General features: G+C 36.3%; 1 protein-coding gene across 1 annotated transcript in view; it reads right to left on the bottom strand.

The window, feature by feature from the left end:
* The window catches only part of LOC113078017 (contactin-3-like), a 69,951-nt gene extending 53,136 nt beyond the window's left edge, over window positions 1-16,815 (bottom strand). Inside the window, exons 1-3 of the mRNA XM_026250297.1 lie at window positions 16,275-16,815; window positions 5,538-5,674; window positions 1,523-1,652 (exon numbers count right to left, since the gene is read on the bottom strand). Of these exons, the coding sequence (XP_026106082.1) occupies window positions 1,523-1,652; window positions 5,538-5,592 (185 nt within the window). The 5' untranslated portion in view covers window positions 5,593-5,674; window positions 16,275-16,815. The remainder of the gene's footprint in view (window positions 1-1,522; window positions 1,653-5,537; window positions 5,675-16,274) is intronic.
* Between the last annotated feature and the right edge of the window lie 797 nt (window positions 16,816-17,612).

Below are 17,612 nucleotides of genomic sequence, written 5' to 3'. Positions count from 1 at the left end.
AAAAAAAAAAAATCTCCAACAATACTTCTAATTTGTGAGATTTTACACAGATCACCAACATTATTAACACCAAGTCCTAATTGGACACTTGACACCACAAGACATGTTAAAAATCTTAATCAGCCAAGTTGGCTATACGTGAAAAGCACCAGGAGATTCAGTTTCTGGCATGCTTTCTATTTCTGCAACATCACGGCATGACAGCTGATTGGATTTTATGTAACATTAAAATAATGTCATTTTAGCTTGAATATCATTGTGCATGAATTTAATATCCATAAAAAAACTTAGCAAATCATAATTTACCAGATATCTTGAAAGCAAATGAAGACAATTTTAGGAAATATTTTATCCCTCACTGTGTTTTGAATGATTATTTAATTTAATAATTGACTTCCATTCAGTTGTGTGTGGGACAGTGGTGCCCTGGCAGAGAGTCCACCCACACTCTCTTCTGACTGGCTCTGATTAGTGATTGATTTTGTTGCATCCTGTAGCCATGTCGTGTCTGGTACGGACAGAAAAACAATTGCATCCTGTCTGGTTTTGAAGAGGCTGAAAAAGCCTACTAGTGAAGAACAGTACAGCAACCTGGTGACCTCAAAAACACTGTCAGTGTTGAGAAGGGCCTAAAAAATTCTCTATGCGAAAAACATTTCTGATCAGCTATTTTCAGACTTCTTGAAACAGACTGCAAACAGTAAGCATGTTTCAACTCAGTATTTAAAACACACTTTTGAATAAAAGATGTACATATTGCATTTTTGAGCGATGTAGCTTGATTTAAATTGAATGATGCATGGCATATAACATGTGCCACATGTTTAATTGATGTGCATGTGTCAATGCATTCATTGAGCCTTGCCAGCACGAAGCCGGTATAAATATTGCACTTTTATGAGTCTTCAGCTGAGATGGAGCCCAGGAAGACACTACGAGGTACAGCCTCGACATGTGAAATCCATAATCCATTAAATTACAGGAACATTCCTGACTAACCATTACCATCAGATAATGCAGATGTCAAAATGTGACACGCTGTGCCCCGGCGTATATCCGATCCGAACAGCAAAAATAAATGGACTGTTCCAGATCATTTTGTTGTCACGGGCAACTCTCACCATTGCGAGGGAGTTAAAGCTGTGGATTCTGTACATCTTGAACATTAAATTCTAATAATATCACAATACTGCATGAATAAACATAACATCATGCATGAATGGTGTTGCAGAATCTTCCAAATTACTGAGAGGAAGAAAAATGTCTCAAAACTTTGTGAGCTGCCTAGATAGGCAGCATTAAGGCGTCCCAAGCACGCTTTAGATTCGAAGACCGTTCCAAATGGTAATTAATTTAAAAAACTGAATATTTTACATGTTGTGTAGTTTTAAATGTATTAGAGAATATAATTGTTAGCAATATTGTTAACAGCAAACATACACTATTTGTAAGCTCCTGTGAAGGCACTGTGAAGCTCAGTAGATTAAAGAGAGAGAAGAATAAGCAGAAAATGCAAACGTACCTGTACTGAGGGGAAGGAATGCCCTTTGCGTCACAGGCCAGTGTAGCCTCTTCCTCCAGTGAGCCCACTGTCAGATCGCTGGGCTCCATTCGCCATTTCGGCCCATTGAAAGACTTATAATCCACACACTCTGAGAGCAAACAACAGAATGCAATTACATGGCTGTATGTTAATGCACAGTTAAACCTGAAGTGTGTCATTTTTTTCAATATTAAAATACTTTTACCGAATAGTTCACCCAATAAAGAGCAGAACTTTACCTGTTCTTTTACTAAGGAGAGACAATTATATGTAAGCCATATGTTGGTTTATTCCTTCAAAAGATGTAAACGTTATGGCTTTGTGGCGCTATTAAACCACTGATCTGTTTGTTTGAGTATCCTAAGCAGCCAGAGACAGTGACACCGACTCAGTTTAGCGGCGGGAACAATGGCTGACTAATTTGTTCGAACTGTAAAGGCTGATGGGTTTAAAGTCACCATGAATTCAAGACTGACTATTCTTATTGTTATGGAAAATTACAGGGTTTATTATGAATGATTTGTCTTGGTATTCATTATTTTTTTCCATAACATTTAATCAAAAACTTCCTGTCCTCCTCTCTTCTCTGATGACAAGTGCACCATTAAGAGGATGACAACGATCCAATCAGTTCCCAACGGAGAAAATCAAGCCCCATTTTTATCTCTTTCAAAAAGCTGTTTCATACATCACAATAGAGAAGAATAGATGATTGCAAAAAAAGAAAAAAAGAAACCTGTTTTCAATTAATAATTTTTGCAATTCTTTTATGTTATGCCTACAGTAGTAAAAAGAAAAAAAATGACACACTTCAGCTTTAAAGTCAGCTTATTTGACCTTAACAAAAGAAAATTCGATAACACTTTATAATAGGGAACACATATTCACTCTTAACTAAGAGTTTCCCCTCAGTTAACTTTTAATATGCTGCTTATTAATAGTTATAAGGTAGTTGTAATGTTTATAGGTATTGTGTCAGATTAAAATGTGCCTATTAGTATTAATAAACAGCCAATATGCTATAGTAATACGCATGTTATTAAGTAATTAGTTAATAGTGAGAATTGCACACCAGAATTGTTAGTGAAAATTCTACTTGGTAAAGGCATATTTCATCTGAACATAAAAATTCTGTCATCTTTTGCTATGGAACATAAAAGAAGATTTTTTTTCATAAAATATCACAGTGGCTTTTTGTGCATACAATAGAAGTCAACCAAAACGCTGTGTTTACAAACATCCTTCAAATGATCTTCTTTTGTTTTCTGAAGTGGAAACTCATGAGGGTGAGTAAGTGGTGGCAGACTTTCCATTTTGTGTGAACTTTCCCTTTAAGAATGTTTAAAAAGCAGTCTGTGGGTAAATATTCTGCAGGTGACAGTAGCTGCGCAGTAACACGCATGCATTAAGAGTGCAGAAACACGGACCATATGTGGTGAGATCACACCAGGTGTGTGGCTTCTAATCAAGTGCTATGCGCCCATCACTCAATTTCTGCTTAAGATGTTATCAAAGCGGCAAATTTACAGGAATCTTCACATTTAAGTGTGACATTTGTTCAGAAGATGGGATCTATGGTGCTCTCATCTGACATTTACATTGTGTACATTAAAGTTATACTTTACAGAACAGTGTCTTTCTATTTTTTATCCTCTCCTCAACCTGACTGAAATACATCTCTATTCAGTTATATATTACTTTTAAAGGGCTAGTTCAACTCAAAATGACAATTCTGACCAATGATTTTTTTCTACAGAATACGAATTAATGAAATACAATACTGATGATGTAACTAGTAAAAGTATTTAATATATATATATATATATATATATATATATATATATATATATATATATATATATATATATATATATATATATATGTATATGTATGTGTGTGTGTGTGTGTGTGTGTGTGTGTGTGTACAGAAGAGGCTCTAGACTCTAATTCTTAGAGAGCACAAAAGTTGTCATTGCTTACATCATTGCACAAGCCAATTATGAGCTGTCATCAGATGACTGATGATCGCTTTTTCAATAATTTCTCTATTAATTAAAACTAAAGAGTATTTTTTGTTGTTGTTATGGATGTCCCAATTGGGGTACAGGATTTGTAATTTTCAGACAGTTCATGTAACATTTTGGTGAGTTCAAATATTATTGTAATATCGTTATATCAATCCAGTTCACAAAACCAGTTTGAATGATTCATTCACAAATCAAAATGGTCCTCGAGTTCAGCTCACAGACTCCCGTCACAGCCGTAAACAGCTCACAGGAGGTGAAGAATGACTCAAATTTCAATCTGTTCCTCACTCAAAGCTATCATATGGCTTCAGAAGACCTGAAATTCAGCACACATGTTGTACAGACCACTTTCATGGTGCATCCTGTTTGAAGCTTGAAAGCCTCAGCGGGGAAGAGCAATCAGTAAAAATACTCAAAATATCTTCTTTTGTGCTTTTGGGAAAGAATATCACAAATTTGGATCAACACGAGGGTGAGTAAATGTTGACAGATGCATCATTTTACTAGAAGGTGTACTATCCCTTTAAGAGCTGTGGCCTATATTCTCAGTGAATTCTTATTCATGGAAATAAGGCTGCTTTCACACCGGCCTCATTTAGTTCGATTGAATTGTACCAGAGTTTGTTTCCTCGTTTGGTGCGGCTCGTTTGGGCAGGTGTGAAAGCAGCAATTGCACTCGGGTGCGCACCAAAGGTGGACCAAACAAGCATACCGAGATCTGCTTGAAGAGGTGGTTTCAGTGCGCTTTCAAACGAACTCTGGAGCGGTTAGTTTGTGGTGAGAACGTGATCCGACCTCGAACAGACCCAACTGCAAAAAGTACTGATCATTTTTGGACTAAACCAGCTGCCGTAGTCAGCTGCGTTGTGCATTATGGGATGAGGAAGTGTTTGTTGACAGTTTGCACTTTAGCATGGCAGCTCGTGGACAAACTTGTAGTAGTGAGGAGGTGCGGAGCCACATAGAAATTTGGTCAGATGACCATGAGCATGTCAGAGTTAAGAATAATTAATGCACGCCTCCGCTTGAAGTTACGAGCGATACCCCCTCGCCGTTTGCAGTGCATTAAAAAGTTGTTTTCAAGCCGCATCCGCGCTTCATTATAGAAATGTATTGTTTGCATATTGTGGTGTATACAAACAATGTACTAGATTATGACCAGGGACAAAACCAGCCTGCGCAGTCGTCTCTCCATAGTTGTTTGCTGGCTTTTCCTCTTATGTTGGAATTTTCCCGCACGTAAATTCTGACCAATCGAAAAGCAGTTTAGGAAATACGTCATGGCCAATGAGTGATGTAGATGTTGTCATGTGACTGCATTTTGGTTTGTTTCAACTGGTACGGACCAAAGCAATCAGTGTGGTGTGAAAAGGAACCAAAAAAAGCTGAAAAATGCTACAATGTATACTTGTTTGCCCTTGGTTCGGACCAAATGAACCAAACTAGAGATGTGAAAGCATCCTAAGAAAGGATTCTGTAGGAAGCGGAGCCATACAACTGTGACATACTAGTCCAATATTTTTGGAGGACACATTGTATCAAAGCCTCCAAAACCTTCTATGACACATCACAATTCATTTTCAAAATGACTGCACAGCTTAATTGAAAGGCCCTCCAGCACATCCAAAACCCGTCCTGTTCCTGTAAACCTGATTCTGTGCATCAGAGTCTGTTACTGTATTCCGCTCATAATCAAGATATGGCCTGATAGCAACAAATGCTCCAACAACAACAGCCAGGTTGACCACATATACAATACTTCACTGTACAAGAGCATGCTTTCTGTGGAGCACTTGTGATATACAGTATATATATATATAAATACAGTCAGATTTCTCTTTTTAAACTCTGAGCTTTATAACATCGTTACACTCTCAATAAGAAAAGATTAAGTTAAAGTTGATAGAGACATAGTTGTGAATACACCACAAGAGCCACAGAGGGAAGGAATTACCAATTCATTTTACCTGCAAGATACTCCATGATTGATAGCAGCAAAAACTGTTTCCATAGTAACGTCATCTTCAGCTGCCAGGGGCGAGTGTTACTTGAATCCAGTGCGCCGTGAACGAACGGCTGCTCTCTCAAGAGAAAACCACCTGACCTGTTGAGGACCAGATTAGGAGAAATTAGAAATACTTTGTTATGGGCAGTCCAGTTTTATTTTTCTCTGTTAACACTAAAGATTAGTTTTTATGCAAAAGAAAGCCATGAGGTAATGAGCGGTGGCTGCTGTGTGCTCACAATACGCATCAGGGGGCGAAATTATCACAGCGCTAATGTGGCTTCAAAGATCACAAGTGAGATCACTTGAACTCAGAACAATACTCTTTTCCATGATGCAAACTGGTATTGATCGGCTGGAGGAACTAAAGTAGATTTTTGCAATTAAAAAAAGCCTGCAATCAACAATTTGAACAAATAGGTCTGCAGATATGTGAAAGAAAAATAAATAAACTAAACCAGGATTTTAATCAGAAAAGTGTACTATTGCTCATGATGTCACCTCACTGTCATACTTCTATTCCCACATATTGTACATATTGAATCAATGGGAAATCCTCTGATTTTAATGAGAAAACATTACCTACCGAGTCACCGTTTTATATCTGAAATCTCCCTGTTTACACACTGTTAATGATTCAACAATGACAACATTTTTGTTAACAGCAGTTATGATAACAACTTCAACGTTGATTAAATTGACACTTGATTCAACTATATACACATAAACACATCATTCCTATGTATATTTGCAAATTTGAACTGTTCTGTAGCTTTTTAACTGTCCTTGTTTCCAAAAAACTGAAGTGGATGTTGGTTAATAAAAAGTCATCAGAAAATACATGCATCACAACTTATTCAGAGTAGTAAAACTGACTGCATTTGGACATGAAGCTTTATTTCCAAGCATTTATAATGTCTCTCCGAGCAAGATGTTGCATTGGTAAACTTTTAATTTAAAACAACATTATTTTATTCTATCAATTATATCAATCCATTTACCATAAAATTACTGCAGAAAATGTTAAAAAAGTCTGAAGATTCAGTCTGGTTAAAGGGAAAATGATGTCCTAACCTATGCCAGTTGGCCATCACCTTTCAGATGAGTAAGGATGTACTGTACACATTACAGCTGTGATGGTCTGCAGGGTGTGCTTGTTTTTTCAAAATGACACACTATTCACAATAGCCAGTGAGTTATGGGGTTTGGATGGTGTTCAGTCGATTATTTTCTGCAGTGCCAATCTGCCAAGCAACATTTTAAATCAATTTATGGAGCCAAAGACAGTGAAAAAGGACAGAGGGAAGGATGTAGTACTGCTGATGTGAGAACAGAGAGATCCCAAAACAATGGGTTTGTGTTTTGATTTCCAACTGCAATCCAACATAGAACCAAACAAGATACATTTATTCATATTATTAAATAAGAAAAATATTATCATTGAGAATTTGGGGTTAGGGTTCATATTATTATTATTATTCATATATTATGTGAAAAGATCAAAAAGGCAAAAAAAATATAAAACTGTGAAATAACAATTTTCTACAATTTACAACAGTTTTCTTTTTGAATGTATAAAGCATTTCTAAATAAAAATATAACATTTAAATATAAAAATACTTTTTTGTAATAGAATAAAAAGCATTTACTGTAACTTGAGCAATTTTAATTTGTCATTGCTGTTTTTTATTCCAAATAAATAAATGAATACACACTGAATAATTAATATGAATTGAATATTAAATGTTCATATTAATAAATGTATATTTTTACATTTAGCATATACTGTACTAATTGTTATGCAATTGAAAATATGATCAGTATATCTCCTAAATTCTGATAATTTTATTAAAAAAAAAAAATTCTCAGAAGCAAATAATTTACTGCACAAAACATTTCTGGATGGCACCAGACATGTCATGATTATCCTAGCAGCACTGCATATTTAATATTATGCTGGTCATATTTTTTGAACCTTGCGTAGTTTTGTCCATGCTTTTCAAGGATTAGAGCATGTCATACAATCTGTCCATGTTGGCATCTGCCTAATCTGACAAACGGCAGATTAATTTGCATCCACACACCGCAGAGTTTGATCAGAATAGACCTGTGACCCACTTTTGGGCTGCGTCCCACCAGTTAAGAACCTCTGATGTAAGATGCAAAACCGTCAAGTTTCTCATAATACACTTCAGAGAAGCGCTTCATACAATTCACTGGTGCACAAAACACACGCTCGCACAAAGTCGAGTAATATCCAGGCCACTGAAGACTTATAAGGGCACTCCAAGAATGATAATTACTGCCATCTCATGTAGCTGCTGGAGCGTGGGGCCTCAGGAAAGATTTCCCTCATCTTTCAAGTTTTAGGCTGGTTTTAGCAGGAGCAAGTGTGTAAAATGGGATTTAAATACTCGGGATTTTGTGTGAAGAACACTGCATGACATGCATGTCGTGTTTCTTCTTGCTAAGCAGTCTTGAAGTGAAATCCTCAACACAGTGAGTCTGTGAGACCTTCTCATCACACTGAACTGTCTAGATCAGTCCCCTTAATGAAAAGTTGCTTTGCGTAATTAGGGGCTCTGTTATTTGCAGCCTAATTGAATGCCTTTTAATACAAACAATTCAACATCCCTCCAAATAAAACACCCTGAAGATGTAAAGCCGCGCCAATAATGCTTAATTTTCGAACTCTCTAAAGCGAAGACTGCTTCAAAGAGCCATCTCCAGCCCATTACAAACAACTCACTGATTCCTTGATTATGTTTGCTTGTTTCTCGACTAAACATAATACAAAAACACTCGTTTGAATGTACAGTATATGTGTCCAGATTAGGGCGAGTTTCATTAACGAAAATTGTCGAAAAATGTTTGTTGACCACCTTTTTTGCGGCTAAAATGAGACGACGATGAGACGACACCAACATCATTAAAACATTAACTGTGACTATGTCATTGACGAAAAAAGGATGTAGTTTAAAAAATAAAAGTTTAAAACAACTGAATAAAACAAAAAGTGATGTTTTCTTCATCAGAAAGAGGAAACAAAATGATATAGAATGTTTTTAGCTAAGCCCCCCATAAGGGTTGCCAGATGTCATGAGATTAAATCCCCCAATCAGAGCTTTTCTCTTAAAAAGGATACATTTTGTATGTAATTCCTGCCCCGTGAATTACTTAATCTTCACAACCTGGCAACCATGAGAACACTGTGTTCCTTCACATGACTGCTGTGACTAAATCTGCAATCAAACCTTCTCAGTGATGAATAAATCCACACATGGATCTTGGCTCTTTAGTTTGCAATCTTGGTTGCTGCATAAATGCACTTATGAATAAAAGTTTCTGCCACAAAAAGTTAATTTTCTTTAACATCTTTTTCTATTTTATTTAAGAAAAAAGTCAGAATTGCAAAAAAGATTTGTGATATAAAAAGTTGCAATTCACTTTTGTAAAAACTAAACAATAGAAAACTGTTGTTTTAATAGAAAAACAAGTTATGATTACAATTTTTCAGCAAAATAATTGTGATTATCAGTTTAACGATACACATTACTAAAATATGACGTATTCATTGAGTAAAACTAGCCTAAACTAAACTTTTAGACAAATTAAAAATAGGACAGGTTGTCAAAGTATGCTAAATATAAACAATTTTACATAGGACTAAGACTAAAATTAAGACAAACAAACAAAAAAATAGCCAACAAAATAAACACTATTTCAGATTTTTACCCAAATGCAACACTTGAACCACGCTGATATAGCTGAGATACAGAATGAAATGAAAATTTTTTCAAGTGTAGCAATAATTGACTTTTAGTATTCTTCTCTCCTGAGGACAATATTCTGTCAATAGCAAGTGTGACAAAATGCATTACGATGCCCTGAAGTGCTTCAGATAACTGAAATATCAGAGACATTAAGACAAAAAGAAGAATTCTAATAAGCAACACAAGACAGACAGTCTATTTGTGACAAATACATCTTTTACTGTCCCATAACGTTGCAGTTATAGGTTAGTTAGCTGGCGTCTTCATGGCACAACACTTTGTTCTGTGTGATCTTGCTGGTTTATGTTTTGATGATCCTCTGCGGGGTATAAGAGCGATTATTGTGTCGCTGGCCGGCCTGACTGATTTTCTCAATTACAAAGCTGTTGAGCGCAGTTTAGCGGGACAGATGTTATATTTGTATTCATTTCTTTCATTACTTTACAGGGTGGATGACACGTGAAATGAGCCTGAAACAAGAGATGAATATCTATTATGTTCCTTATGTAACGACACACATACAAATGGCATCAGGTGGGATTTTTTCATTTTATTTATTTTTTAAGCTTCTGAAATCAGTCACAAAATGACACCGAACAGCAGTATATCATTTTTTAGAAATGGAATGTAATGCTAGAAACTGAATGAAGTAATAAACCAATTTATATTGGCTAAAACTGATGTTCAAGTTAAATGTGTTGACATGCACAGTCCTACTCTGGTTATGCTTAATAATCTGACAGCATTTAAGATCATGTACAACAGTTCCTTTGCATTTACATTTGTATATTATAGCGTCTTATTAAGTATGCATATGTCTCATGCATCTATATGTTATAGATGCATGTTTATGTATATAGCATCATCAATATAGAGCAATGTATCAGATATTCAAATAATATTTACAATGATGTTATTAAATGATATAACACTGTAATTATTGCAGCAATTCGAATAAACTGTTCATTTGGTAATTACATGTCAAGAGACTAATTATGAGATTCTTCACTGGAAATTAAAACTTAAAGGGACAGTTCACCGAAAAATAAAAAGTAAAAGTTACCCAATGATTTACTCACCGTCAAGCCATCCTAACTTTCTATCATATTAATAAAATCAGAGTCATCTGAAAACATCTCCTGGCTCTTCCAAGCTTTACAATGACAGTGAATGGGGATCGAGATTTTCAAGCCCAAAAAAATGCATCCATCCCTTACAATAAGAAATCCACATGGCTCGGGTGGTTATGAATTGATGGATTTGTGTACGAAATGGTACAAATCAGTGGCACACAAGATGCGATGATGATGTAATTGTCATTACATTTTACATTTTTAGCCTATCCAGTTGAACCCATAAGATGCGGCACTGCTACATTGTTCATTCAAAAGAATTTGGAGAAAGAGAACATCAGCGCTGGGAAGGGGAGCAGTTGGGGATTCGGTGCCTTGCTCAAGAGCACCTCAGTCGTGGTATTGCCCGCCCGAGACTCGAACCCACAACCCTAGGGTTAGGAGACAAACTCTCTAACTACTAGGCCTGTTTCTACATGTTTAGAAAGCCATGTAAAATTCATGTAAGTATGAACTTTTAAAACACATGTATCAAGAATTTATAAATTTTTTCCCCATCCCACTGCATCTTATGTTTTTAAATGCCTAAAAGTACTCTTTGTGATTGGTTTTTGGTTCTTTGTATTAAACTATACATGCATACAAAATGCTGTTTTGCTTGCAATTGTTTAAGCTACTTAATTAATTATATATGGTTTATAAACATTCATTTATTAAACATGCACTTTTATCAAAGATAGTCATATTATTTTATTGCTTTGAAGAAACGTGCGTTACTAATATTTTGCTCTATGCCCCCTCTTGTGAATATAATTTGAATATTGATGATATTTAAGTACAAAATTCGATTTTGCCATTTTGACAGCCCTAATGCAGTGACCACAATGCAGAAAACACACTGGGGAAGTTGTGGCCTAGTGGTTAGAGAGTTTGACTGAGTCTCGGGCCGGCAATACCACTACTGAGGTGCCCTTGACCATGGCACTGAACCCCTAACTGCTCCCCGGGCGCTGGATATATAGCTGCCCACTGCTCCGGGTGTGTGTTCACAGTGGGTGTGTGTTCACTGCTGTGTGTGTGCACTTTGGATGGGTTAAATGCAGAGCACGAATTCTGAGTATGAGTCACCATACTTGGCTGTATGACACGTCACTTCACTTCACAAATCATAAATCAGAGGTACAAAAAACGGATTTGAAAATGTCAGAGGATTTGGATCTACTGTAAGCCGAGAGGAGAAAGGTTTTCCTTTGCTGTAAAAAAACCATGGTACTTACTGTACAAGACAAGTAGACTCTCTCATGATTGTGCATATGACAGTTTGCATAAGCTAGAGATTATGGCTTATAAAGTTTAAAATCTGGATATTTTTCTTACAGGCCATTAGTAACTTTTCGTTAGCCATGTGGAGCTTTTTATTTTTTATTATGATGGATGGATACACTTTATTTTGCTTCAAAATCTTGATCACCATTCAACGCCATTATAAAGCTGGGAAGAGCCAGGACATTTTTTTTTATATAACTCCTGTTGTATTCATCTGAAATAAGAAAGACGGTCAAACTTTATTTTAGGGTCCAATTCTCACTATTAACTAACCATTAACTATGACTTTTGCCTCAATTAACTCCTTATTTGCTGCTTATTAATAGTTTATAAGGTAGTTGTTAAGTTTAGGGTATTGGGTAGGATTATGGATGTTATGCATTATATGTACTTTATAAGCACTAATAAACAGCCAATATGTTAATAAGCAACTACTTATTAGTGTGAATTGGACCCTATACTAAAGTGTTACCAGAAAGACATATACAGTACACTTAGGATGGCTTGAGGGTCAGTAAATCATGGAGTAGCTTTCATTTCTGGGTGAACTATCCCTTTAAGTGCCAAAAACAGCATTTTTGAAATGGTTTCATTTTCATCTATCTATCTATCTATCTATCTATCTATCTATCTATCTATCTATCTATCTATCTATCTATCTATCTATCTATCTATCTATCTATCTATCTATCTAGAAAAGCCTTATATACCACACAGGATATAGGATATAAAAATCTATTGGTCAGACCTAGTGACCTACTATCACCAACTGTCAAACTGAAACCCAACAAATGAAGAGATACAGCGATGAGGAAGGCCCGGCGTTGAGGCACAGTTGAAGTGGACGTGGCAATATTAATCTCAGGTGGTGACGAGTGAAGCTTTCACTCTGAAACACAAAGCCATTAATAACAGCCTATCAATTGCTTTCTCTTTTTCTGGAACCAGAGAGTGGCCTCTACGGGTACCGGAGCACATCATCAAAACAGCAGATGAGGCTGGCGGCAGCGGCGAGGGAAGCGAGAGGCGCCAGATTTGTGATAATCATCATTCACTCGGTCCCTTTGCCTGTAGGCACTTTACATCAAAACAAATGACAACTGCATCTTATAGTGACATGTTAGTTTAAGCAAATGCATCGAAGACAGCTTATCAAAACCATTCCCGACAGAGAAACAGCCGTGTGCCGCCGCCGATACCAGCGAGATTTGAGATAAATGTGCACATTATTGCATTACTGTAACGGGTGAAGTCTGTTTTCCTACATGATGTCTGTTTTTTTTCATTTTTAAATTATGAATAAACGTTTGATGAACAGCTTGGCGAGCAGCTGGGTTGGATTTAGTAACAGGTGAGATGACCAATCTAGCAATTGAGAGAGGGCGGATGAATGCAAACCGTTTCTAGGAACAACAAAACAACAAAACTCTACGAATTATAAAACAAGAGCGATGCAAGAGATTTACATTTTTGTGTACTTCAGTCACGGCGACGTTAAAAAAACCCTGGTTTGATATGTGAATTTCTCAGGGGCCACTAAACGATCAACATGATCAAAACCATGTTTTCGAAAACCTGTTGTACACAACCTACTATACATCTTCTGTTGTCTGTTGATAGTTTATACGTTTTTAGCAGGATAAAAGCCTTTTAATGTAAATCTAAAAATGTTCAATGATACCACAAGAATAACTTTTATATTCTAATCTCAAAACCAACATCTACTGAACTGAAGCAATAGGATTCCTTGATTAACTATATATCATTTTTAGAAAAAAGCATGAATATTTATTGTTTCATCTCTCAATCATCATTGCATTGTAGCTTACTGAAATATGTGTTGACTCCCACAATACAAACTACAGAGCAGAATCATTTAAATATTAGGAAATAGAACGGCACCTGATGTTTCTGTGCATTTTCTGTAAGAATTGAATCTGACTTTTGGTCATATTAATATTAGCAACTGAATCAAATAGTATATATGCATATTTTACTCAGTTTGGGCGCCTGAATTAAATTGAGACGTTTGTTCCATACTCTCAATATAATACTATATAAAAGTCTGATGTATCATATTTGATACATATATTAATATTTTGACAAGAGGTTCATTAAACTGTTCCATATAAAAAATTAAAACTAAAAACATTACAGGGTTAACTTAGTTTCCCTGCTTTTGAAATCAATGAGAGTCCATCAGACAAACGTGTACACGATTCAGAAACTTATTTTCATTAAAAATGCATTCTGTCAAGGACTATTATGTTTTTATCCTTCCTCTCTTCCTTTCCTAAGTACTGACCTTATTTAGTTCTTTCCAAGAACTTTGCAAAGCTACAACTCCATTTAAAAATCATTTCTGCAAATTAGAAGAGCTATTAAAGTGTTTTTTACTGACAAACAGAATTCCTTTAGCCGAAAACGGAGGCACTTATAACAACCCATATTTTGTCGATTATAAAATCGTGAAATTTAAAAAAAAAAAGTGTCTTTCAGGATTTTTCTGTGACATTGTGTTGTTAAGTGCTGATCTGTTGTAATTAGAGTAGGCATGCGTTTGTCCTTAATTTATTTTCTCCCTTAAGCCCAAAGTCGGAGACACTCATTAGGATAACGAATGGCAGCTTCGGAGAGAGGTCTCAGGACACAGAATTCTTCCCACTCCTACATGACTAGACGACTAATAAGTCTCATCATGGATGCTCCCTGTGCACGAGGAGTTTTAAGAACAACGCCGTTTTTTAAATGTCAACCCACAAGGGCATTTATGCTAACAGATACCTAGAATTACTTGTGTTTGTGCCATATAGACTCCGCAAGAGATTATTTGAAATGCAATTTAGTTCTTGCCGTGAATAAATTGAGGGGAGCGCACATATATAAAGCAGGTCATTTAAAGATTCTCCATGGTGTGAATTTTACGCAAGTTGTCTGTGCCGATGAATGACTTCATTTCACAGCTTCAGTGTTATTAAAGGTCCACAGATTTATTTTATTTTTTTACACCACACGTGTGGAATGAAATGAGCAAAATGCTGCATTAAATCTCAGCCTCTCCTCACATGCAATGCAGAATGCATGTCTCATGTGCATGAGCAATAAAGTCCTCGGCTGAATTTGATCACGGATTCATATTAAATCTGTGGCTGCGAGATGAAAGGACACTTGGCACTTCTAAGCAGAGCGGAAAGTGAGGGACATTTCTTGACTTCTCTTGACTCCGTGTGATTCTCATATTGCATGCATACTTCAGATGAATAATTCAAGTGAAATTAAAAACTAAAAGTTCACATTAAAAATGCAAAGCCATATTACAAGTATCATTTCTGGAGGAAGTGGTCGCTCTCGAAGAGAGCATGATATCAGTTTAACCACAGAGCAGTGTTACATCATATGAGAAGCATAATAAACAAAAAATGCCTCGCTGATACAATATCACCACACTCTCAGGAAACACAAACAGGCATTTTAGATAAAATTATGCTATTCTTTACATTATTCATGCAACGTGATTAAGAAGAACCCAACATGGAGCCTACTTTATCAATATAGTTACCGTACCATGCTGAGCTACTCGTAAATACACTTTACACAAAAGCGAACAGTACATTTAGAAATGTATTTGGTAAAAATGACATTCTTGCAAGGACTATATTATGGGTTTTTCGTTTTTATGTTTGTTTTTTTTAAGTGCCCACTCAACTACTTTTGAAGAACTTCACAAAGCTACACTGTCCATTAACCTCCTTTCTGGAACTTTAAAGCGGTTTTACTGATGAATGCATGAACTATGCATGTTTGGGAAAATACATATTGTGTGTGTGTGTGTGTGTAAAATGTTCATCAATGATTCAGCATCACTAAATCAGCCAATACATACACTAAAAGGACTATAACTTCACATAACTAAATAAACTAATACAGTCAATACATTCATTTATACCAACAAAACTTTTTTTTGGGGGGGGGGGGTTGAATCAGGTAGAAATGGATCTTTTAAGGCATGCAGGTTACTGCTTTATACAGTATATATTATTATATCTAGGCTAATCTAATAAGATTATTATGGCTAATATAAAATGCGATTGGTGTAACAAGGACATTGTAATGTAAAGGAATAGGCACTTTTGTTCTGAATGTCAGGCTCTCTCCAGGGGTTTTCCTGACACACCAGCAGAGCACCTGTGCATTTCTGCAGGAGATGCGCAGCTGAAGCTCTGCCTGAACTTCACTGCTGCAGAGCTCCTTATATCCGTGCCTGTCAAATCCAGCCCTGTCAATCAGCATCATTCAGCACACGCTGTTTAACAGTAAACCAACACGAGCTGATGGGTGAGCTAATATTGGACCTGCTGATTAACGCATCTGCTGCTTCCATCACGGATTCACTGGGAATTCTAATGCAGCAATACATGAGCATGAATTATGGGTGAACCTGAAAGCCGTGCAAGGTGAAACAATGAGCAGGCAGAACAATTCTTATAACAAAACGCCAAATTGAATATATAAGATGTTCTACTTTACCCGACTAACGTGTTTTTTTCTTCTCTCAGTTCGTGTATTTCTTCAGTCTGTGCTCCACGAGCGGTAGCCTAGATGAGAGAGAGGTGCTGACATCGCAGTCACTGAGATTTCGGGAAAACCATTTTGCCCAAGTCTTGCGTCCAGAGAAAGAGACAGAGAGAAAGAGAGCGAAGAAAGCGCAGGCTGTAGGAGGGTTTCGCCCTTTCTCCTTCGGTTCTTCACCCCTGAATATATTCCAGCACGGCTTCCTCGCAAATGTGTCTGCAAACTGCGCACAAACCCAGACAGTACTCCTCCTGAGTCAAGCTCACCTTGCAGGATTCACAGCCATACAGAGAAAAGAGAGAGATGTTGTTTGCGGCTAGATTTACATTCAGCGTGTCCAGCCAGCGCTGGGTCCAGCAAATCAGCGAAAGACTGGAGCGACACACTTTATGAACAACAGCGCCACCTTCTGACCGAAGCGCACATCTGGCCGTCATCAAAACAGAAGGGAAGCGTGAGGGATTGTTACGTTTTCGCCTCCACTCCCCAGTGGTTCAATTAGCGATTTATTTTTACGTTTAATGAATAAATGAATGAAATAAAATATTGCATTCTTAATTGCATTGCCTTGCACATTATAAATGTCTTTACTGGTGAATTTAATTGAATACTCTCTGAATACAATTATTTTTAATAAAAAATACAATCTTACTTTTAAATTAAATCGTATTGTGTTATGGTTTTTCACACACACACACACACACACACACACACACACACACACACACAAACACACACACACACACACACACACACACACACACACACACACACACACACACACACACACACACACACACACACACACACACACACACACATTAGACAGAAAAACAAATAAGAAAACAGCTATTTTAAATAATATTTCACAATATTATTGTTCTTTCTGTATTTTTTTTTTTTTTTTTAATAAAAATAAATGCAGCCCTGGTGAGCATAAGGGACTTCTTTCAAAAACATTAGCCAGCAGTCTATTTATTTAGTAATAAATAAATATATAACTAACATTTAAGCCAGTAGTTTACTCTACTTAATCAGTAATTTAACCAGTTTTGTTTTCCAGCATAAATATCTGAAGATGCCTAAACATACTTTCGAAATGAAAAATTAAATATCACGACTTGTTTTCAGAGAAAACGAGTGATATTTATTTATGATTTGCCAGTGGGGTAGGAAAAGTAAACATGTTTTCACTTATGTCAAATATATTAATCTTTCTTATGCCATTGGCAAATAATTATTTCTCTGAAAAAAGAAAATAAAAAAAAGACTTAATACTATATACTCTTTTGC

Source organism: Carassius auratus, unplaced genomic scaffold (assembly GCF_003368295.1).
Source record: "Carassius auratus strain Wakin unplaced genomic scaffold, ASM336829v1 scaf_tig00023929, whole genome shotgun sequence".
NCBI lineage: Eukaryota > Metazoa > Chordata > Actinopteri > Cypriniformes > Cyprinidae > Carassius > Carassius auratus.
This window is presented reverse-complemented; position numbering and strand designations above follow the sequence as displayed.